The sequence below is a fragment of the Lepidochelys kempii genome, chromosome 1 (genome assembly GCF_965140285.1).
Source record: "Lepidochelys kempii isolate rLepKem1 chromosome 1, rLepKem1.hap1, whole genome shotgun sequence".
Classification (NCBI taxonomy): domain Eukaryota; kingdom Metazoa; phylum Chordata; order Testudines; family Cheloniidae; genus Lepidochelys; species Lepidochelys kempii.
Genome location: NC_136380.1, coordinates 350,794,941 through 350,819,052, shown reverse-complemented (window position 1 = coordinate 350,819,052; position 24,112 = coordinate 350,794,941). Strand labels below are relative to the sequence as shown.

Below are 24,112 nucleotides of genomic sequence, written 5' to 3'. Positions count from 1 at the left end.
AGCTAATCCATGCTGTGCTCTAGCTGGAAAAGGCAGTGCCCTTGGCCAGCCAGCGACACCACAAACGGAGGCCCCTCCCTGCACAAAGCAAGATTGCACTGACTGCCCCTTCTGCGTGCCCAATTAATGCCACAGCAAACCACCTCTGCTGTCGGGGAGCAAACACTCCTGAGCTCTGCTCCTGCGAGACTGAGGGAATCAAGATCAACACTCCCTGGCCTCTGTGACCAAGCTGTCTGAGCACCCTGCAGCTGGGTGCCACGGCCCTCCCTGCGTTCTCAAGCCCAGAGACGAGCAGCGCCAGAGAGAGGCCCAGCCACTGCTGCCATGTCTTCCGGACAGGGAGCCCCTGCTGCCCCACAGGGTCTGTCCACACTGCAATGAAAAAGTGGCGGCTGGCCCGCCCATGCCAGCTGACTCGGACTTGTGGGGTAGACCTCCAAGCTCTAGGGCCCCCCCCCCCCCACATCACAGCATCCTAGAGCCCAAACTCCAGCCCGAGCAGGAAGTCTACACAGCAACAAAACAGCCCCTCTGCCCACGCCCCGTGAGCCCGACTGGCACAGGCCCGCTGCAGGTTTTGGTTGCATTGTAGCTATACCCCGAGCGGCTACCTCTGGGCTGGGAGAAGCGAGGCCAGTGGATGCAGAGCTGACGTCTCTCCTTGCACCACGGCCTCTCAGGGCTGCCTTAGTGCAAGGCCCCTCAGACAGGCTCGAGTCAAAAGGGTTTGGGGCCCAATGGGACGGAGGCAGGAGGCAGAGTGGAGCCTTCATGCCTGCTTGAGCTACAGCCCCTGTGGGGTGACCCCCTCAGAGAACTGCCCCAGGAGCGGCACAGCTCAGTGCTGCTCTTGGCAGCCAGTCATTCCGCAGTTACAGCCAGGCAGACACGGGGCCGCTCTGCCGGGATCTGTGGCACGCACCAGGCTGCACCGGATACTTACTCGGCAGAAAGCAGTGACTAGTGGCAAAAGCGCTGCTGCAATCCCATGCTCATCCATGGCAGTGCAGTCCTGGGGCGGGGGGGAGAGAGACGAGATTAGCACACAGCCCTGGAGAAAGGGGCATTCACTGTAAGGCCCCAGAACTACAGATCCCCAAAATTGCCCCCCAAACCTCATCCCCGCAGCTCTGGAGAGGGCTTAACTGGTATTCGCCGCAGGGCCCCCAGAGCTGTAGACTTCCACCCACACACCGCCCCAAGTACCCTCCAGGACAGAGCTGTGCTGGCTTCCCCAGCATCCCGGAGATTGCACCAGCCCCCCGAAAGAATCCAAGGGTGTGATGGCAGCAGCCCTGGTGAACCCTCGCCTCGCTGCAGCTCCGGCCAGCCCCTTTGCGCAGTACCTGTAAACAGCAGTTCATCATGCGGACAATGAAGTCGAATTGTTGGTGGTCCAGTACGGCCCTGTTCTGCTGCACATGCAGGTTCAACTCCTGGGTCAGGCAGTGTCTGGCTGCTCGGCCCTTCATGGCCCTTAGCACAGCTGGAAGCAGCTGCAGGAGGAAGAGCACAGAGTACAGCGACAAGACCAAGCTTCCAGCCCAGGCCCTGCTGAGGATTACAGGCTGGAGGGCAGTTGGTAGCAATTGGAGATGGATGTAGAATATAGAGTGCCTGCTGCAAGGCCTGATGCTTTGGAAACTCGCAGACAATCCACCCACCCACCCTGTGGTGGTCAGCACAGCCAGAGGCGACACACTGAGCCCCCTGTGCCACAACGACCCACCCTGCAAACCCACACCCTGGAGAGTTAAATGCAGCAGCACCGAACTCTCACTGCCCGGGACCCCAGCCCGTTTTGGCCATCTCCAGAGGCCAGTCCCAGGTGGGGGAAGAAACAGACAGTGGCCACAGCATTCCAGGTTTGCCAGCCCACACTGGTTAAGTGCGGCAGGTAGCCAGGCTCCGTGGCACACTGGGCAAGAGGCATGCTGAAGACGAGCGTGTGAGGCGGCGTGGGGCAGCCTAGGCAGATGGAGGACTGGACGCAGACAGGAAGCTCTCTCCTCTAAGCCTCTGTGTGATGGGACAGCAGAGATGTAGAGCAGCCAGGGGCTGGGTGTCCTGTCTCTCCACACACCTGCCCCTTTACCACCAGCTCCCTGAGCCCTCACCTTTTTGGCTTCTAGCATCTTGTTCTCGAAGACATAGGAGATGCAGTTCCTGACCACCTCCAGGCGGCGGGCGCTGTTGGCCAGGGCACTGCCATTGCGCTCCATAATGGCAGCTGGGGAGAAAGTCGCCAGTCACTACACTGCAGGAGTAGGTAGGGGGAGGCTGGCCTGTCCCCCTCTTAGGGAGACACGCTGCACAGCCAGCCCATCTCACTGTCCTGCTCTGGGGCTGAGTATTTCTGACGCCTGTGTGGGTCTCCCCTGCTCCCTTTCCAGTGGACAGCACGGCCCAACTGGCTACGGTGGAGATGAGCAGCCTCAGGGGCATGGACCCCCAGGGAGTGCTGGGCAGCAGCCCAATTCCACAGATAGGCAAACTGAGGCACAAAGAGGTGCACTGACTTGCCACAGGGCATGACAAGTCAGGGGCCTAGCCAGGAACAGGATCCAGCAGTCCTGACTCCTGCTCCCACTCTAACACACGAAGCATGTTGTTCCGGAAGCGAATGGTTTTCTGAGGTGGCACAGCTAGAGATGCAGAGCAAGCTGCTCGCCTCCCCAGGCAATGCTGGCCCTGCAGCTCAAGGCTCACCCTTTCAGAAGAGTCCACGGACTTCGGATGCCCAATTCGAGGCACTTTGGGCTGGACTGTCTGACCTCCACCTTCCCTGCCTCAGCTCAAGGCTGAGGGGAATCCCAGCCACACGTAAGAACGGTCTCTCCAGCCCTTCCTAGCTGACAGACCCCTGCAGCCTTCTCCACCCCAGGCCCACCGGCCTGCTGCAGGCTTTGAAATCCAACCAAGCTGCCAGCGGAGAGGCCAGCGGTGCCCATACTGAGATGAGCACCTGGCAGCGCTGAGGCAAAACTTCCCCCTCGTGTGGCCCTTTGCCGTGAGGCTGTGCCCTTCCTGGGAGACATACCAGTGGGGGGTCCCGATGGCACCATACACTTCTTCTCCGCCTTCACAGCCGGCGGGGCTGTCTGCAGCTTGGCAGTGGCCTGGTCGATGATCCACTGGACTGTCCCCTCGTCCAAGCGGGGAAAAGGCCTCTGGTGTAGGCGCAGGTAGCAGCCTTCTGTGGGCTTCTGCACCTTGTGCATTGTCACTGCGGGGTATGGGTTCTCCTATTCCAGCAAGGGGCGCCAGTTACTCTCCAGGGCAGACCTGCCATGCTGTGTCCCTCGAACAGGGAGCGCGAGGCTCCCAGGCAGGATCTCCCTGGGGAACTGCACATGGCGTCAAGGCCAAGCCCTTCCCACACATTACAAACCAGGAGCCCTCCAGCACCAGGTGCTGACTGCCCGGCTTAGACCCAGCTGCTCTATGTTCTCCAGAGACACAGAGACAGTGAACACCCAAGCACAAGTGGGGCCAGGAGAGCTTGGACATGCTGGGCAGGTAGGGAGCTCAGCCTTCTGCAGCAGGGCAGTGCCCTCCCAAGTCCGACAGTGACCCTAGGCCACAAAAGGCAGTGTTGTCGTGCTCTAAAGGCCGTCTCAGAAGGGTGCCCTCGGTCTGAAGGCTGGTGGGGTGGTTGGCCAGATCCTCCAGATCAATTGGGACACCTGGGGGAGGAATTACTCTGAACACCCTTCCCCCCGTGCATGCAGGGTCCCTCCAAATCAGAAAGAACCAGACAGGCAATGGGTTGACAGTTCAAACCACAAGGCCACATTCCACCTGGGCCAGCTCCAAGAACGGTCACCGATCTACCCCTCTGCCACCTCCAGCTGTGGCCAGCGGACGAGAGTTGAGGCATAGGGGTGGAATGTACCCCAAGGAGAAGAGGCTCCTGCACTGGGCATGCAGCAGTCTGCAGAGATGAAGGGAGAAAGGCCCTCCTTCAGTGGGGGCCCCTGACCCTGCTCAGAGGGAGGCCCTGCCCTTGTGCCAGGCTCCCATCTCCATGTTATTCCTACCCCAGACACCCCACAGCCCGGCCCTCAGCACTCACGTTTTTATAGAGCTGCTCTGCCAGCTCCTTGATGTGCCGCAGTATTTTCTGCTTGCTCCCCTCCTCGGCACGCATCCGCTTCACTTCATAGGCAACCAGCTGAGGGTGGAGGAGAGGCATGAGGGGCAGCCTCCTGCGTGGGAGCACGGGTGCCGTGTTGGCGGTGCTCCTTAGTGCCAGGCCTGCCCCAGCTCCTCCCGGACCATGCAGGACACTGCAGCCAGCAGGCAGAGGCTGCTCCCCTGATGTCTTTGGCTCACACCTCAGTCCCTCGGAGGGGAAAGCAGGAGCTCAGATATGCTCTGCGGCCCTGGGTTATTTACTGAGGGCTGTTAGTGCCAGAGACAGAGACGTGCAGGGCTGCCAGCCAGGGAAGGGAAGGGGGGGAGTTGCCCCCCCAATCACCTCTTACCTCATCAAACAGGTCAATTGTTCGGTATGGGGCACCCCTCTCTGTCACAAAGCCAGCGAACGCCATGCCTTCCAGGACCTTGGTGAGGAAGTCATCCTCCACCAGCCCCCTCTGACTGAGGAAGGCTGCCTACAACAAGGAACAGCAGGTGGCCATTAACGCACTGGCCTGAGTCTCAGCCCCCAACCTTCCAGGCAGCAGCCCCATGCTGGGGGAACTAGCAGGATGTGTGCACAGCCATGAGCCTTCCTTTCCCCAAGCCCGCTTGCGATGCAGTGTCTATTTCAGACCCAGACCCTTGGGCAGGGTTTTATTTGCCCATAAAGTCCCAGATGGTGCTGTACAAATGCCCCCCTGAACACTTCCCCCTCTTCACAGCCCTGAGGAGTGGGTCAGAATTAGATTAATTTACAGACAGGGAAACCCAGAGAGAGAGATGTACAAATCAGAACCTGGGGGCACGTCTGAGTGAGAGCTCAGGAGTTTCTGGTCCCAAGGCCCCTACTCCGAACGCCACACTCCTCAACCCAACAGATCTCCAAGGCCTTTACAGCCAAACACGTACAGGCATCAGTTCAAATATGGCTGCCTCTGGGGTGGAACACAGGACAGCAGCGTGGTTTGAGACTGGAGCAACGCTGTATCTGAGGAACTCCAGAGGGAGTTCAGGGGAGGGAATGGAATACACCCAGGACACCAAGGCTGGAATGGTCAGTTTCACATCTCATGCAGTAGACAGCCTCTAACAGCACAGCACCACTCCCCACATCCCTCCCTTTGGATTGGGGGAAGGAACACACTGACTCAGGGCTTGTCCAGCCAGGAAGGTTTTTGTGGAATAACTAATCTGAAATAAGTGTGTCCACACAGCCGGCTGTATCCAAATTCCCTAGGAATCTGTGCATTCACATGGCACTGCATTTTTTGTTTTGCTTTTTAAATAAGCACACAACGCTCTGGGCAGGTGTCCCACGATGCACTGCGCAGCTGCTGGGCTCTGGACAGCCTGGGATTTTTATCACAGGGCATTGTGAAGCCACTGGAATTCTGGAACTTGGGAGCGAAGGAGCAAATTCCCATGGTTCCTCTCTTGGCATCCCACGATTCATCTGTCCCTTGTAAGCCAGCACAGTTTTCGAAAAGTCACCTGGCACGGAGGGAACACTGCTGCCTGCAACCATCCTGACAGCCGTGAATGCACAGAGGTCGTCCCACTTGCATTTGCAGTCATGCAGCTGGGTGACTTTAGGTGTCACCACCATGCCGCCGAGAGGAGAGGAGTGGTGGAGGATGAAATCAAACAGCTGCTTGTGGATGGCCTTTTCCTAGACCAGCTTCTCTCAGGGTGCCGTTTCTGGGCTCAGGAAATGAGCCCTGACTGCTGGAAAAGGGCAGCAATGCGGAGTGGCAGCAGGATTTCAGGATGACAAAGGCCACTTTCCTAGAGATTTGTGCAGAGCTCACCCTGGAGCCACAGCACACCGACCTGGAGAAGCATGTGACCATTTGCTCACCACCTCCAACTTCATGTCTGTAGCTGACCACTTGGGTGCTGGCAGATCAACTGCTGAGGCGGTTGTCAGGGATGGGTGCATTGCTAGAGAGGACACTGATGCCTGGGGTCAAACACACAGGAAGTTACTAGTGGATTTTCAAGGCTGGGGTTCCCAAATTGTATTGGGACCACCGGTGGGACCCATGTGCCTATTCTTTGCCCCCGACATCAGACCTCAGAGTTCATCGGTAGAAAGGGGTATTTCTCCAAGGCTGTTCACTGTGGGAGGTTCACCAGCATTAATACATGGGGGGAGTCTGGAAAGGTCTGTGGTGCCAGGACCCTTAGAAGCTAAGCCCTGTTTTCTTCAATTACAACGGGTACCTTTGTTCCCAGGACCGCTATGGACATTAATGGTGCTGTGATTCCCAGCATCATCCTGGGAGAAAAAGCTGCAGAGTGACAACGGGGCATGTGTTTGGAAGACTAAGAGATGTGCAGGAGCCCGGCGATGAGGCTGGAGACTAATGAGAAATATCTACCTTCTGTGAGAGCTGCTTGCTGTATTTTGCCACCATCTGAGAGGGTAAGAGACAGCACCTCACTGATAGGTGGGACGCAAAGGGGCAGAGACCTCTGGAAAGTTACAGCCTGAGAAGCTGCTTCTGCACGCCAGCAAATCATCAGGGCCATGGGGGCAGGTTGGCCAGTGTGCCTCCTTCAAGGCTAGGAACTCAGATGTTGAAATGCACCGTGTACAGACTGTGTTAGCCACTAGCAGGAGTGTATGAAATGGAAGTTTACTATGCTTTTCCATGCTGTGTGCAATGGTTTATGAACGGGCATTTTACTGTGTTGATGGCCTACATGTAATTCTAAACCACGGAACCTTCATCAGAAATAACCTTTATTGAACATCAAACAGGGCAAATAAAACACTTCACTGAATGTAACAGTGCACATGTGAAATCAGTGGAATGTAAATCACAATATAAACAATGCACACTTTATGGACCATAACAGTGCCAAAGTAGCTCACGTGGTCCAAACATGCACAGGTGCGGGGCTTCTGCCTGCTGTTCTCACCTAGGGATGTAGAATGGCGAGGGGAGAAACTATTGCTTGTAGTTGCAGGAGCGAAGTTGGGTCCCAGGATCCACTGTTCTCCGGGTGTTGGGATATGGAGGGAATTGTCTGTAGCTGGAGCTTGGAGAAGGGTACTGCTACTCAGCACGCATGGCTCTCCACAGCCTACAGGAAACAGGTGGGACCACAGTACCAAAATGTTCTCCAGCATGACTGTCTGCTTGTGCATCAACTCCAGCAGCTGCCTCTGCATGTGCCTCTCTTTCTCAGTTTTGTCCCTTGCCAAGTCTCTCTCCTCTCTCCACAAGGAGGCCTTCCTCCATCTTGTGTTCTTATCCCTCTTCTGGGACTCAGACAAAGTACCCTGATGTTTCCTCTCTCGTCTTCCTTTTCTTGACCCAGAGATTTGCCACGTTCTGAAACTGACAATGTCCTGTTGGGGATGAGGGAAGGCGGCGGCTGTGGTGCATCGGGTGCCGGAGCTGCGGAACAAGTAGTAGGTGTACTAATTCCAGTCTCCGAAGCAATGATTCGTGATGCTTTCCTCAATTTTGGATACCACTCCTGGAGCCCTGCAACCTGACCTGGACCCAACTGCAAGAGTCTGGACAGGTCTAAAAACAACCCAACCCCTTCGGTCAGGTCTGGTTGGCTCTGATCCTCTCCGCAGCGTGCACGGCACAGTAAGGCAGTGGCAGTCGGCTGCTGCAATACTGACAGATCATGGGCACGGGAAGCCCCTACCAGGCCGGCCCCAAGGACAAGGCAGCAGCAGCTCTGGCACAGGGTTGAGGGAGGAAGGGTCAGGTTTGAACTGAGTCCGTTCTGAAAATGACATTCGTGGGTTGGGTTTGGGTCCAGGCTGGACTTCAAAATGAGGCCTGAACAGATCTATCATTCCTGTAGGACCTTCAAAGCCTGGGGCGAGCTTGGAGATGGTTAAGCAGTTTTCAGTGAGGCTGATGGCTGTGGGATATGAATATTTCAGAAACATAGCAGCTGTACAGCTTAAATTCTCTGGTGCAGATGCCATTTTGAGCACAGTGGTGGGAGAGGAGAGACGAAGTTTGTTAAATTCCCTTATACAATTATGTTATAATATATATAAAATATGTTGTGATATATCTTGACTTTAGCAAAGCTTTTGATACAGTCTCCCACAGTATTCTTCCCAGCAAGTTGAAAAAGTATGAATTGGATGCATGGACTATAAGGTGGATAGAAAGCTGGCTGGATCGTCGGGCTCAATGGGTAGTGATGTAGTGATCAACGGCTCGATGTCTAGTTGGCGTCCAGTATCAAGTGGAGTGCCCTGGGGTCTGTCCTGGAGGCTGGTTTTGTTCAGCGTCTTCATTAATGATCTGGATGAAGGGATGGATTGCACCCTCAGCAAATTTGCGGATGACTCTAAGCTGGGGGGGAAAGGTAGATAAGCTGGAGGGTAGGGATAGGGTCCAGAGTGACCTAGACAAATTGGAGGATTGGGCCAAAAGAAATCTCATGAGGTTCAACAAGGACAAGTGCAGAGTCCTGCACTTAGGACAGAAGAATCCCATGCACTGCTACAGGCTGGGGACCAACTGGCTAAGCAGCAGTTATGCAGAAAAGGACCTGGGGATTACAGCGGACGAGAAGCTGGATATGAGTGTGCCCTTGTTGCCAAGAAGGCTAATTGCATATTGGGCTGCATTAATAGGAGCATTGCCAGCATATTGAGGGAAGTGATTATTCCCCTCTATTCAACACTGGTGAGGCCACATTTGGAGTACTGCATCCAGTTTTGGGCCCCCCACTACAGAAAGGATGTGGACAAATTGGAGACAGTCCAGCGGAGGGCAACAAAAATGATTAGGGGGCTGGGGCACATGACTTACGCGGTGAGGCTGAGGGAACTGGGGTTATTTAGTCTGCAGAAGAGAAGAGTGAGGGGGGATTTGATAGCAGCCTTCAACTACCTGAAGGGGGGTTCCAAAGAGGATGGAGCTCGGCTGTTCTCAGTGGTGGCAGATGACAGAACAAGGAACAATGGTCTCAAGCTGCAGTGGGGGAGGTCTAGGTTGGATACTAGGAAAAACTATTTCACTAGGAGGGTGGTGAAGCACTAGAATGGGTTACCTACGGAGGTGGTGGAATCTCCATCCTTAGAGGCTTTTAAGGCCCGGCTTGACAAAGCCCTGGCTGGGATGATTTAGTTGGGGATTGGGTCCTGCTTTGAGCGGGGGGGTGGGACTAGATGACCTCCTGAGGTCTCTTCCAACCCGAATCTTCTATGATAGTACGTACCACTCACTGGCAGAGGTCCTTTCCCAGCACTGTCTTGGTGGGAGTCCACTTGGGTGTTGGGAGACATCACTTCCTCAGACTCGTGTGGGAAAGAGATCCTGGGTTTGCTGGGAAATTTCCTCCTCACTGGAGTCCTAGTCGGGGTCTGCACTCTTGGGTGCCAGCCACAACGTACCAGAATTCAGTGGTGGCCTTCTTGAGGAAAACGTGGCGCAACTCACGGTAGAGGGCAAGTGCTGGAAGGGTTCCTGAAGGTCTTGCGGCTACCCTAGGGTTTCCTGGAACTCTAATGGCTCTCCTTTCCTTTGTTCTGACACTGGACCTCGTCCCAGGAGTGACCCCTCTCCAGGGTTTGCTTCGACGCAGGCTCATAACATTGGCTCTCCGGTAGCTGCTGCTAAGGCAAGACTAGACCGTCTCCTCTTTCCGGCCCTAGGGGCAATCCATGGTCTCTCCATGGGTCCAAGCAGGAGAAGGGTATGCAACTCCAGGAGTGTGTAACTGGGGTGCACATGGCTGCACACCAGCATTTAAATGGGGGAGGTGACATCCAGTCAACATGATCCCAGGCAAGTAGAGAACACACAAGTGAAGAGACAGGTTGATCCAGATGTGAAGCAATGCAGTGTGGGATGCAGTGGGAAGACTGCCAGTGGCAGGAAAGATAATCCAAAATAGAGCTGCATCCACACAAAGCCTTTTTCCGGACTAACTCATCTCAAAATGAACTTAACGCACTTCCACACTGAATTATCCACTTCGCAAAAGGCCAGATAATTGGAAAAAAGAATTGTCTTGTGGGCACAAGGCATTTTAAACCAAAAGGCAATGTGAAATCCACACCCACCCCTCTTCAGACAAGCTCTCAGAGGTAAGAGTTTCTCAAGCCGCATTACTCACACTGCCCCCTGCAGTACCTGGGTTTTTGTGTACTCTGCCCATCCAAGTACTGATTCAGGCTTAAGCCCACTTACCCTGTGACCTTCTGTGCTCTGGCTCCAAGGGCGCATCTGGAATTCCCCCCTGCCCCCCACCCACGTACGAGTGGCCTTACCTTGTGGAAGCGGATGACTGGCTCTGGGTGGATGCGGATGATGTGCAGGCACCAGCGGTAGCCCTGCAGCAGCTGTGCAAACAAGCGGAGGAAGACAGCTCGGATCTCCTTGTCCTGCAGCAAGAGAAGGACAGACAGTCAGGCACTGAGAGGACGGAGCCAGAAGCTTGGCAGCAGAAATGCCTCATCAGGGAGAGACAGGCTCCGACCCAGCCGCCGGACCCAGCACCTGCCAGGCAGGAAACACAAACGGGTGACTGGAGGAAAGCAGGGGGTGGGATGGAATGGGGAGAGGGAAGGAAACCCATGCCCCCTCCCTCTGCACCGAGCAGAGGCAGAGGGAGGTCCTTACATGGCTCACAGTGAAACAGGCCCTTCGTAATTCGGTGCGGCTGTAACCCTACAGTGTCTGCTGAAGAAGCTGTCCCCAGTGCACCAGAGAAGGGGGACTTCTAGCCCTTGCTGAGAGCTAGGGAGCTCCATAAGCATTTTGCAACACCACTGTTGACTCCATAACCAGCACCTAGATGGAAGCTTCAGCCCCACCTTGCTCCTGGCCCTGGAAATAAAGAGCAGCCCCTCCCAACCCCAGCAGGGAAAGCAGCTCCTCTGCAATCCCACACCCAAGGAATGGGCACTCAGAAGGGACACACCTTAGTACAAATGCTTCTTCCCAGGCCCCTCCTGGCTCCCCCACTCACCTGCATTTTGAGGGAGGAAGCAGAGACGGTTGATGGGGGGAATGCTAAGTCTGCTACCTCCAGCTCAGGGTCCAAGATCTGCACAGACAATCAGAGAGCATGTTCAGAAAGGGAGCCCTGGCCCCTGGGAGTTCTACCACCATAGCCGGAAGAGGCCAGGACTTCCTCAATGGACCACGGAGCAGACTGCACCAGGCCCTGCCCTGCAGTGAGCCCTGGGAAGGGCCCCCAGAAAGGGCCAGAGAGAGAGACGGTCCTGCCAGCCTTGGGGACCAGACTTGAAGGGGCCTGCAGGCCATGGTGCCTTTGGGCTGGGGCAGGAATTTCAGCATGGAATTCTATAGCCTGCATCACACAAGTCCGATTAGATGAACATGAGGGTCTCTTCTGCCCTTTAGATCTGGCGGATAGCTCCCTAGAGCCTCACAGGGCACAGCCTAGGGTTGGGGCCCTAGAGAAGACTCCTCAGACCTGTCACTTGGCTTGGGAGAGGGGATGGTAGCTCCAAGAAGTTTCCATGACCCTGCCTGCTATCGCCTCTCTGCTTTGGCTTCAAGCCCTGTTCTGTCAGGAGGCTGCCCACCGTGAGAAGTCTCTATGTCTGAGTGACATCGCTGAGGTGCTGTGCTTCCCCCTCACCAGGCACACTCTCACTTCAGAGCACCAGCTGCTGATCAGAGGCCTGCCTCTTCAATACAGACAGAGAGATTCTTCTATCCTGACTGAATTGACGGACCCCAGACAGGCACCAATGCAGGGGACTGCCTGGAAATCACCAGCTTTCCTGAGCCACATTCTGCAATCAGCATCAGCAAGAGCTGCTAAGGCCATGCTGTTCTGGACACACATGCCCAGGGTCACAGCCCCCCTGGGAACAGCTAGCACCCATGCAAGGAGCTCCAGGGCTGGAACTGTTTCCTGTTTGGAGAGTGAGGACCATTCACAAGACACCCAGAAACCTGAAGCAACTGCATGTGCCAACCCCCAGCACCCCAGTGTGCCCTGCGGGGAGGGAGCAGGCATGAGAAACCTCAAGTGATATGATCACAAGCTCCCAAGATGTGGGAAGACTCCCTATTCAGGCTCTGCTGCTGTGCTTGATCTCACTCCCAACACCTGCCCACAGGATCCTGGCCACAGGCCATGAGTGCTATATTCACACCCATATAAGGAACCTCTTGAGACAGGAAGTGGAGCCGAGCCAGTCCTGGGGTCCCACACTTACCATGGAGAGGGCTTCTCGTGTCTGATGGAGCAGTGGCTCAGGCAGCAGGGAGATGTGAATGCACTCTGGGATGGTCACCGTCCCACCATCCAGATCTGCTATGACGACATCCAACTGAAAGCAGCGAGGCAGGCATGAGCACACAGACGGGACAGGCTTTCTGGAGTGCTCCCCACCCAGCCGCGTGACCCAGCAAAGGAGCTGCACGCAGGTTTTTTTTCTTTTTAGGGGGTGGGGGGGCAATTTGTACTTAACAGCCTCCCCCCCACACACAATCTGGTAGAGCCTACAGCACTTTGCAATCCCTATAGCTTCTCACATGGTGCCCATGGCCACAGGACCTGAGCACTTGCGGACATACAAAATAAGCCTGGGGACCCTGGTGCCCACTGGGGTGAAGCGCAGCAGCCGTGGAACAACCACAGTACCGCTACACACCAGGGTAGGACAGGAGGCAGCACCACCGGTTGCGTCTGAACCGAACAGCAGCGGGGGAATCAGGGTGGCAGAACGGAACTGCACAAATCAGGGTGCTACCAGGACACCAGGGTTCACAGCTGCGCTCTTGCGGGAAGTGCCAGGGGATCTTACCAGGGATCAGGACCTTGGCTTTACATCTCACAGACTGGGCACTGAGCCAGTACTGACCTCACCAAATGAAACACCAGCGCCAATCTCGCGGCACCCAGAGACTTGTCTACATATGGTTGGTCGGTATAACAGAGGTAATTTTAAACCAACTTGGTTGAAGCAGTTCAAAAGGCCAGGCAGGCACTCTTGTCTCGGTTTAAATCAGGCTAATTTCAGTTTCGCTTAGAACTGACTTGACTAAGGGCTTGTCTACACGGGCAATTTACAGCACTGCAACTTTCTCGCTCGGGGGTGTGAAAAAACACCCCCCCCCCCCCGAGTGCAGCAAGTTTCAGGGCTGTAAAGCGCCCGGGCAGAGAGTGCCCGGCGCTGGGAGCTGCGCCCCTCGTGGAGCTGGGGTTTTCTGAGCGCTCCGTCCCAGCGCTGCACCGCGGCCGAGGCATGCCAGTGTAGACGAGCCCTAAACCCAAATGAGACGCTCAAAGCGCAGTAAGTGCCCACACAGCCTTCTCAACTGATGGAACTTATCGCATCTTCAGTCACCATCGTGTAGACAGGACCCAAGCCCCAGGAAAGCCCAGCCCCAGCCCCCACCCTGCCCTGCTTGACTTGTGAGAGATGCCTGGATCCCAGCCCCTGCTGGTCCGGCTGAACAAGTGCAGCCTGTTCCAGCAGGGTTTGTTCATCCCCTCACTCCCAGTCCCATTTCTGTACAGGGCCCCACTACACGGCAAATGACCTCTTGCCCCTTCCTCAAGAGCTCTGACCCAGGAGGATTGGAGCAACGTGGGGCGAGGGGGAAGAGCTACTGCACAGACGGGGTTACGCAGTGCCTCACCAGTTCCTGCGTCTCCGAGTGGAAGATGGAGCTGACTCCAATGATGAAGGGTGTGGGCGTGCTCAGCACCTCAAGGAGCTGTGCAGGTAAGATGGGCACGTACGTGAAACTGTAACCAAAGCAGATCATCACTATAGCCCATCAGGAGCTAAGCTGGGCTCAGCATCTGGCTCCAAGACCCTGCTGCACCCTGGCCAAGCCATGCTCCAGAGCCACCCAGACTGTGCAATAGTCCCCCAGGGAAATGATGGTGCCCACAGCACACAAGTCATTTCATATTGGACTGGTGAAAGTCCTGGGAAAGATAGCACAAGGAACAACCATGGCCCAAGATGGGACCCACACTAATAGTCAGCGGATAGTGAGTAATGGTGTCAGGGCCCTTCTGCCACGGCAGGCACTCTGAACTGTGCGTGTGTCTCACAGCTAGGAGGCTTCTAGGTTTGTAAAGGGACCCGCAGTCAGGTTATTTGGCTCTAAAGTTACAGTCAGTCTGTGCCCATGTCCAGTGCTTCCAGCTCGAGGGGCAGGGGGTGTAAATGCCAAAGGAATATATTTATATTTTAAATATAAAGAACCCTTCTCCAGCAGCACTGGCAGCCAGGAACTAGGGCAGGCAGCTAACAGCAACAATGACACATCTATCTTCACTGCCCTAGCTGGGAGGGGTGCAAACAGTGAGCAGCGCAGGAGATGGAACCCTGTCCTGGGCTGGGAAGGGAAGTCAGGTCACTGTTTGAGCCAGTCAACATCTCCCCTTCAGGGAGACGAGCAGGGCGCCCGCTGTCCTTAAGGAGCTTACTGTGAGGCCCGGCCGTCTCACTAACGAGTGGCCTGTATGCAATCTCCCCTTCTGGGGAGGGTCACTGGGGGTTGGGCAGCTCCGGGGGCTCCTGGAGTCCTGCTGATTTCCTCTACCCCATTCAATCCCGTCACTGGTGGGGTCAGCTGGCAGCTGGGGAGGCCTTACAGTAGGGCTCTGGAGGTCTGCAATGTCTGCAGAGTGACTTAGGTGTGGAGTGTACCACAGGGGTACCCCTAAAGGCCCAGTCCTGTAAGTGCTAAGCCTGTACTGAGCTCAGTGAGAGCAGATCACACGCAGCATCCACAGCACCTTGCTGAACTGTGCCTGGCTACCTGAGACATCCCTCTCTCTCACCATGAGGCCCTGCGGCAGCTGCAATTAGTTCATGCTAAAAGCTCCTTGGGCTCGGAGGAAGCAGCTGGCAGGGGCCTTCAATGCCTAAACTCGCTCCCTCTCTTGATAGTCTAGAGCCCAAATTTTGCTCAGAGGGTGCTGAGCTGGGGTTATTCATGTTATTTTGCTGTTGAGGAATTTAATTATTATAGATGCCTCTAAAGCCATGGACAGTGCAGCCAGAGAACATGTCTCAAGGTGTATGTAAGATTTGATTTCACCTGGCAATCCCCGATAGTGCTTGGGCTACAGTAAACAGCCCACACTAGCCATGGGACTTGGACACCATTAGTGCATGGGGCTAGATGGAAGCAGGGCAATCTACAAAGCCAGAGACGGGCTTTGCTCGGGATGTCAAGCCCCTTTGCAGCATGTAGTTTTGCTCCAGCCACGTGTCAGGTGGACTCTGCGCTTCCTCACCTGTACTTGAGGGGGAACATGAGCGCAAGCAGGGCCCGGCAGGCGTCCGTGAGTCTCTGGTAACTGCTGGAGAGAAACAGGATCTTGTGTTCGGTGAGTGCAGCACAGAAGAGACACAGCACATTGGTGATCCCTGGGGAGAGAAGGGGCAGAGCACAGAGCGCTTGCAGGTGGATTCTTCCCAAGAACAGCAGCAGAGTCCTGCTACAGCCCCACGAGCTCCTGCTCCCTCACCCCACCAAACAGGCTGCCAAGAGTCTCCCCCACATCCCCACTCCTTGCTGGCAGCTGTTGCTCCTTCCTTCTGCTGCATGGGGGTGGGACTTGCTGTCCAGTGAATGGAAGAGGAAGCGTGTCCAGTCATCTTCTAGAAACCTCCTGTCACCTCTGGATCAGTGCTAGGACCTGCTAACTCACGGATCGTTTCTGAGCTTAGGGCCAGCCAGACTGCTCTGAAAGCCCCTTGGGGACTCCCCTGGAGCTGTGCACACCCCTTGGTGTCTGGTATCTTTGGCAGATGATGCAACAGGAGCAACTGGAGCACAAATCCCTGCACAGAAAGGCCTGCAGGTGCTCAGACCCAGCCCTGCCTTCTCCTGCTGCCCCTGCCTAGGTGCTCATTCGGTGCCCGTTAACATGGCATCCGAATGGACCCACAGTTTGGGGCCACAACCAGAGCACAACTGCCAGGCTCCCCCTCACTTCCTGAGAGAAGGAAGGCAGCATGAGATGGAGAGATTCGGTCGGAATGGCGGGGGGTGAGGCACTGAGCTGATAAGCCGAGGTCAGGAGCGTGGCATGGGGGGGCAGCACGAGGAATTTCCTGCAGAGGGCACTGGCTGACGGTATTCAGCACCTGTCCCTCTGAGCAGGTGAGGGCGGGGCAGAGTCTCACCGAGCTGCCGGAAGAGCAGTGCTACGCTACAGCTGCTGACGGGAAGAGAGTCATTGATGGGCGTCTGGATCACCTGCCGGTCGCCTGCCCCTAGAGAGATCGTCCTCTGCAAAAAACAGACACACACCAGTCACTGGGATTCAGGCTGAGTAACAGACGAGCGCAGGGACCACAGCGAGCCAGCTTCCACCTCAGAGTGGAAGGCCAAAATCCAGAAGCAGCTGGGCTCCCCCAGTGACGGACAGGACAGGACGCAGGGGCCAAAGGGATGTCGTCCAGCTTTATACCCTGTGGGGTGGCCCAGGGCCGCCCACCATAGGCTACTGTGTCCTTCCCAGCTGCAGCCATGAGAGTGACTCCTCCCTGCAGGAGGAAGGGCACCCTACGGGGGGGCCGATATGTACGTACTGCCTGACTCAGTGCTGCCCCAGTGAGGGAGAACCACTGGCCAGCTGCAGAGGGGAACCACCCCTAAGACAGCTACCGCTGCACTTAGCCTGTTGGATGGAGTTCATTCCACTGAGACATCCTGGGCATGCCCAGAAGCACACGCAGTGTTGCGGCAACTGGGGTCGCCAGTAGAGCACCGCTCAGCCCTGTCGCCAGAAACACACGAGCTCTCATTGCAGGTGCAGTGTCTTACGCAAGGAAGAGGGGAGCACCAGCTGCCCTGGACTGGTCTGAGGGATGAGGGCTGGATGGATCAGCAGAGTCTCCCCCTTTTGCAACCCTTTATTTTAAAGCTGTATTGATCTCTTCCCCTGCCCCAAAGCCTGGACTCCCACCCAGCTGTGGGCTCCTGGCCTTGGTTCAGAGCCTGTATGATCTCAGGACTTCAGATCTACTGATCACATTCCCCTAAGCAAGCGGCTTCCCCCATGATACTCCTCTCCATTTCCCTGCTCAGCTTTCTGCAGCAATGCTCACGCACACTAGCATCACCACATTTACCTGGCACGCTCCCTCTTGGCCACTGCCCCACCTCAGATGCCCCTTAAAACCTTCACTGGCGCACACCGGGGAGGAAACAGCCCTGGCCCTCAGACAACGCAACAGGGCTTCTCCCAGAAAACACCTGGGATCTTTGACAGGCAGTGAGAACAGAGCATACTAACTCTGATGTCAGCCAACTGGGTCCCAGGACAAGTAACCCCTTCTTCTGTGGCCCATGTGCATGGTCACCTGGATCCCTAACACACACACACACACTGCCATGTGCACAACCAGGGGTGCGGTGCCCGGACTGGGGAGATGCACGGTGCCCGGACTGGGGAGATGCACGGTGCCCGGACTGGGGAGATGCACGGTGCCCGGACTGGGGAGATGCACGGTGCCCGGACTGGGGAGATACACGGTGCCCAGGTCTCTCCTCCCACTCTTTGTGGGAGATGCTGACCCAGCAGCTGCAGGGGCTGGAGCATGTGCAGCTTTTGAACACCCAAGAGACGACTGTTACAGATGAGACAGACCCCATGAAAGAAAAGTGTGCATACCGCTCTTTCGTCCTCCACGTCAGGCTGAGATAGAGACAGACAGAGATAGCACAGTCAGTTAGAAATGCACAACACTGCAGCACAGCCGGACACCAAGGAGAGACGTGCACACATCAAACCAAAGCTGACAGTGAACGGGGCCCTGAACCCTCAAAAGAGGGAATGTGCAGACAGACACAGCAAAAGCCACATCACAACATTTAGAAAGAGCCCTTCCAGATACAGCAGGGGGGAAAGCAAAGTGCAAGAAGGGGTGGTGCCACTTTCAAACTGCCCTAACGCCAGCACCCCAGGGTCCGTGAGCACCGAGATGCACCAACTGCTAAGGCCACAGCCCATTCCCAGGAGCACTCTGGGCTCCACTGAGACGGGTCACTAACTGGGCCTCTGATGCTCGACAATCCTTATCCACCTGCCTGCATAGCTCACCCACGAGGGGCCTGGCTGAGGTCAGCTGCCCCCTCACACCTAGGCTGTCAGGAGGAGCCCTGGGCATGTGGCATGCAGCCTCCTCCTTGCATGGCTTACAAACAGAACATCCCCTTTCTTCTTTTGTGGGGCCTAAGCCTGGCTGATATACAACCTCCAGCATCACCCCACGAAGGCCCCTCCATGCCTTGAGAGTGCTTCCAGGCTAATCGAAGAGGAAGCCCCAAGCCCAGTGGCTTGGAGACTACGAAGCTGGTACTTCTGCATTACAGGCATTCTTCAGACAGTGCCACAGCACCCAAGGTGGGGGCCAGATCTGATGCTTCAAGGCACCAAGGTCCCCTGGCCTGAGTGCCCAAGTAGATCAGAGACCCTGTTGCGACTAGGGCAGGCTGCAACCCAAGGATCCCCATGGTCTCTGGGGGCTCACTAGTTTGCACTGTGGGTGCAGGGCAAGAGGCTGCAGCCAACCCAGAGGGATCACGCGGAGGAGGCTTGGCGATCGCAGCTCAGAAAAGCAGCTGGCAGCGTGCGACTCAACCCCTGCAGGAGTGAAGCGCTCTGTCCAGGCCACTCTGCCAGGTGTCAGCGCAGCATGAGAGTCGAAGTTCCCCTGAGCTAATGGCTTGTCAAGCTGAGGCAATTAAGGCACATCAGTTTCCTAGCACGCAGTAGATGTGGACAGCATCACGTCCGACTGCCTTTGACTGCCCTAACCTGACGGATCAGCTGGGTGAACCGGCGGTGGCCTTTCTGTGAGAGACTGAGGGAGACTCAAACCCACGATCTTCAGAATCGTAGTCAAGCACCTTAATCGTGCAGACAGGCCCAGGGCTAAAACTGCCGTCTCCTAACCCACCCTCCCTTCCAGGAGTCCAGATCCAACTGGGCTACGTCGATCTCTGCTGAGAAGCACTATCGTCACCCCTTGGGCGCCCCTTCTGCTGCTGGCTCCAGACAGAGTGCAGCCCAGCTGGCTCTCCTGGAGCAGGAGGGGCGCTGCAAGAACATTTGCGCTGGTCAGTGACTGGGATGGATCAGCGAACATGACTAGGAGGGGCCATTTTTACAGCCCTATTTCTGAGCATAAGCTAGGCCCCGCCTCAGACTGCCAGAGAACAAGCATGAGACCAGATTCCCACGTGAGACTGTTTGAAGAGGGGGTTCTAGGCCTTCCCCACAGCAAATGTTAGCCCCACTCAGCCTATCCAGTGCAGCTGGGTGGTCCCAGCTCTTACCAATGGACTGTAGCTGCTAGGCTCTGAAGCAGCTCTGTATGACAGACAGGGCTTAATGGAGAAACAATCTCTGCTGGCTGCATGCATGCCCAGTGGGCATGCAACTGTTCTCACAGACAGATTCGTCCATGGGGGAGGTCAGGTTAGATGATGGTCATGCTGTGCTTTCAGGTGACACTCTACAAGAGGGTACCACAAGGAGGGAGCTGAGATGGGACTCTCCAACCATGGCCAATTTCCACCCTTTGCTAAGTAATTAGACACCCTATCTAATCCATTAGCCAAGCTGCCCTAAGTCACTGGGAGGAGCCAGAGGCAGCTCAAGGTTGCTGCTGTTCCATCCCTAGTATGTGGGAAGCCACTGTCTGCACTAGCCACTTGACTACCTGCAGTGCAGCTGTAGCCTCCTCCTGCCCCTCCTGAGTGCACGGACCCACAACCCACTTCACAGTTGATCTCAGGAAACCAGCTTCCAGCAGTACTGCCCGTGATCTCCATTGCACGCTGGAGCAGAGCAGGGATGGAAACATCCCTCACCCATATATCCAGCCTTGGAGGAGCTGCTGCCATTTCACACACTGGGAGGGGAAGGCAAGTGCAAGAGGGCACAGAAACGAGCAGGTACCAACCTGAGCTCCCCCTGTAATGGGGATGGTGCATGTCAAGAGGTTTCCAATGACGTTCTCCAGCGATGCACTCAGCCCGTCCACATAGATGGTGTAGATCAAACCCAGGCTGTTCTGGAGGAGCAAACAGAGCACAGGTGTGTCCACAGCAAGAAGCAGACCAGCCACTGGAGCACAGCATGCAAGGCCGCTCATTTGAAACACAGGTACTGGCTGGGGCTCCAAGCAAATCACACAGAGCTAACCATTGCCGCCCAGCACTTGCACATGCAGACAGTGTGTCCAGGCCCAGCCAGGGCTTGGAGCCTGTCTGCTGCAAACGCTTCAGAGGGACATTCGCAATCCTGGTTGCCAACAAGGGATTGTGTATTTATTGCACAAAGTTCTTTACAAATCAGTGAGACAGTCCCTGTCCAAGGGGTGCAATTTCAGGCACAGACAACAGGACAGGCCTCAGCTTGATGCTACTGGTTTCCCAGTGGCACCAAGCTGACCTCCAGCTCCACCAACAATGCACTTCAATCTGCAGCCTTGCTTCAGTCAGCACTGAGGGAGAAGAAAATCTCACAGCCATCCAGGCAGAGGACAGCCCTAGTGCCAGAGCCCCTGCACCTAGCCCGACAACTCTGCAGGTTTGCAACAAAATTCTCATGGAAAGACAGCACTGTCCAGTGGTTCGGGCTGTGGGCGGTTCTACCTTTCAGGAGATGCATCTGTGACTCACCACACATCTATCTTTAGCTAAGACTCTTGGTTTAGTGCATGAGCAGCCTAGCCCACCCAGGACAGGAGCGTGTCCCAGCCCAGCATTAGGCTAACTCACTGGGATGGACAGATCTAGACTACATGCTGTGATCAGATCTCACAACTACTATCTAACCAAAGTGGAGAGCGAGCAAGGGCAGCGTGAAGGAGAACTGGCTTGTGTTGTGAAAGCAATAGGCTCTATGGGACACTTACACCATCCTAGGTGCATTTCCTTGGCCTTCGGACCCTAATCAAAGGGGGAAACTGATGTAAGCCCAAGCCCCAACAGGGCAGGATTCAGGCGCTCTTGCTGCTTATCTGCTCCCACGAATTACTACGCCAGAGAGCTCAAGTGACTGAGCAATAAAATCACATAGCCAAATGAGCCGTGCAAACACTGCTCACGTTCCCAACAAAAACAATCCAGGAGTGGGAGGGATGCCCTGGCCAGACTGCAAGGCAGTCAGGTGTGCTGAGGCTGAGAAGTGCGGCAAGCTGCCTCAGTGCAGCCCCCAGTGAGGGCCAGGACGCACTGCCCCCAGAATTCGCTCCACACATCACACACACAATGGCACATGCCCTAGCACTTAGCTGCTCTTCAATTCCATTTGGTTAGTTACCACCCGAAGATGGGCATCACAGGACCTTTCCCCTGCCACCTGGGGCTAGAAGCTTCCTTTCCACAGCCCTTCCCCTCCCTGCTGGGTTGGGCGAACCTCAAATTCCGATCTCCAGCCCAAGCTGCCCCCTGCCCATCACGGCTACAGTAAGGTCGAGTCTCTGTTCCACACTTCTACAAACAGGTCTTGTGCACAGCACGAGAATGACACTTCATGTCCCTTGAATTTTTTCAGGGCCCTTCAATAGGGATTCACCTTGCCAAAATCTGAATGAGCCCAGGAAACACTATGCAAGTCCTAAGAAGCACCATCCCAAAGTCTCCACCAGCTGGATACAGCATTAACTCCAGAGTCCCAGCTGGTCACGTGAGTGGTGCCTACATCCTCAAATAGTTTCTTCTGGGTCCTTTCACACTCTAAGGAGAAGGTCTGTCACATGACATCCCTGTAAGGCTGCAGCCCAGCACAAGGGGCCAAAGGACTGGAACAGATGCTGTTGACAAGTTTCTTGCATAGGGAGATAGACTCGAGATACCATCTTCTGCACCAAACGCTGCCTAGCTTTTATGCTGGGCTCACCAGGTTACCTGATTGCCCAGATGTCTTGTTCACAGGACGGTTACCATGCTCTGCCCCACTGCCCCCGAAAGAACTCTCCCAGCATGGCTACCTCTCACCCCGGGATCAATACCTGCAGCGGGACAGGGCCACTGTAGCCTGGGGTTCCCTGACAGGCTAATGGTGATCTCAGCCTCCCACCGAGATGATTCAGGAAAAACAAAAAGCCCTGGAGAACTTCACACTTCAAGAACATCTGCTCTGGAGCAGTCGAAAGACATTGCAGACCCCGTCTCTGCAGCTTCTTGCTCAGGCCTGCTGGGTTCTCATCTGGGCAGCTGTTCAGACAGCTCTGCCAGCTAAGCCTCCAAGGTGCTTCCCCCCTTTGGGGCATGCACACAGCACACCATTCTTACTGTTCAGAAAACTCCAAGCTGCTGTGCCCCGCAGGAACCCTGGACATCGCCAAGGGAGGGCCCGGCCAGAACCCCAAAATAGGGAATGCATTTCTGGACAGGTACAGCACCAGGACAGTAGGTCAGAGGAAGGGCTAATCGGACCAACCCCAGAAACGTTATAACTCCCACAAAAAGCACCATAGGTCTTACTGCCATCGGGAGGGACAGACCCACTGATCTGGGGAATGACAGCAGCCAATCTAAGCACACAGCTCAAACTGAAGCCACCATGCTAAGGCATCACGCCAGGATGACCGACGTGTGTCCCCTTCAGTGCAGGGCTTTGGTTTGAGGAGACTGCATGTCCCAGCATGCAATGCTCTATTTCAGTCTAAGCCACCTGGCTACACCAGGTACCAGGGCTGGCAGTCTCCATAGATGCACCTTCCCACTGAAGATGAGAACAGTCATAGAATCATAGAATATCAGGGTTGGAAGGGACCCCAGAAGGTCATCTAGTCCAAACCCCTGCTCGAAGCAGGACCAAATCCCAGTTAAATCATCCCAGCCAGGGCTTTGTCAAGCCTGACCTTAAAAACCTCTAAGGAAGGAGATTCCACCACCTCTCTAGGTAACGCATTCCAGTTACCTAGTCTCTAGTCTCTGCCATTTACCAATGTGTCTCGAGCAGGCATGCTGACAGATGGCATGTGAGCACCGCTTCACAGCCGGTCCCCCTCTCACAGTACAAGGGCAAAGCTCTGTGGACTTCAACATGCTCTTTGCATTTGGACCAAGAGCTGAAGAAGAGAATGGCAAGAGAGATCAGACAGTCCATCCAGCCACAAGGATCCCATGCTTGTCTTGGCAAGCGAGGAGCTGCTGACACTTAGATCATACCCACCTAAGCTGAGTTTTGAGAACAAGCCAGGCTGTAACCTGCACCTTTCCAAGCCTTTTACAGTCTCATAACTGAGCAAGCATGAAGAATATAAAGATGGGAGATAAAGGCTCCACCAAGAACATTTTGTGCTTAGAATTTTACTGAGAGGCAGGGCAAGGCTGCCAGCTGCCCAGCCCAGGCAGCTCCTCACCTTGCAGCTCCGCAGCCAGACAGCTTGGGGAAGGATGAGAATAAGCCACCACACACACACACGGCCTTGAATAACTGCTGGACACGAGCAGAAGGCCAGAGCAGTAAATCCCTCAGGGCACTACTGCTACCGGTGGTCTCTCTTATATGCCCCAATTCACAGAAGCAGAAGAGTTGGCTGACAGTGGTTCCCAGGGCCAAGGAATCAATGCAAGGGAAAGTCCCTCCATCCCCAGAGAGTCCAGACACCACCCTCTCCTCCCCAAACGTGGCACTGCACTGCCGCTTACCCGGAAAACCTCCGTGTGGTCCAGTCGTGACACGAGCACCAGACTCTTGGGAGCAAAGAGCTGTGCAGGCTGGACGTGGGACACTGACGCCTCTTCCTCCTCCTCACCGTTCCTTGAGTGGCTCTGAGACCGGGGAGAGAGAGAGATCAGACACACTGCAGGGACTTGAAAGGGGACGGACACCCCCCCCGCCCCCACCTCAGACAGCTGCTCCACCATGTGAGGCAAGAACTACAGGACACTGTGGCCCTCCTCTGACAAAGGAGTTCTGGGTACAACCAACCTGGGCAACCGCAATTCTCAAAAGGGGCTTTCGCTCACAGCTGCCTGCCCAGTGACACCCC

At 55.6% G+C, this 24,112-nt stretch overlaps 1 protein-coding gene across 8 annotated transcripts in view; it reads right to left on the bottom strand.

Annotated features, from left to right (window-relative positions):
- The window catches only part of SBF1 (SET binding factor 1), a 159,573-nt gene that overhangs the window by 33,412 nt on the left and 102,049 nt on the right, over positions 1–24,112 (bottom strand). For 4 of the 8 annotated variants that reach the window (XM_073328996.2, XM_073328998.2, XM_073329002.2 and 1 more), the window contains exons 4-17: positions 23,769–23,891; positions 20,066–20,176; positions 16,277–16,382; positions 15,382–15,514; positions 13,764–13,872; positions 12,335–12,448; positions 11,110–11,187; positions 10,409–10,522; positions 4,491–4,619; positions 4,079–4,177; positions 3,044–3,248; positions 2,121–2,233; positions 1,350–1,499; positions 947–1,015 (exon numbers count right to left, since the gene is read on the bottom strand). In XM_073328996.2, coding sequence (XP_073185097.1) covers positions 947–1,015; positions 1,350–1,499; positions 2,121–2,233; positions 3,044–3,248; positions 4,079–4,177; positions 4,491–4,619; positions 10,409–10,522; positions 11,110–11,187; positions 12,335–12,448; positions 13,764–13,872; positions 15,382–15,514; positions 16,277–16,382; positions 20,066–20,176; positions 23,769–23,891 — 1,653 coding nt within the window. Of the gene's footprint in view, positions 1–946; positions 1,016–1,349; positions 1,500–2,120; positions 2,234–3,043; positions 3,249–4,078; positions 4,178–4,490; positions 4,620–10,408; positions 10,523–11,109; positions 11,188–12,334; positions 12,449–13,763; positions 13,873–15,381; positions 15,515–16,276; positions 16,383–17,769; positions 17,794–20,065; positions 20,177–23,768; positions 23,892–24,112 lie in introns of those variants that run through there. The other 4 variants (XM_073328995.2, XM_073328997.2, XM_073328999.2 and 1 more) reach the window with 2 other exon arrangements.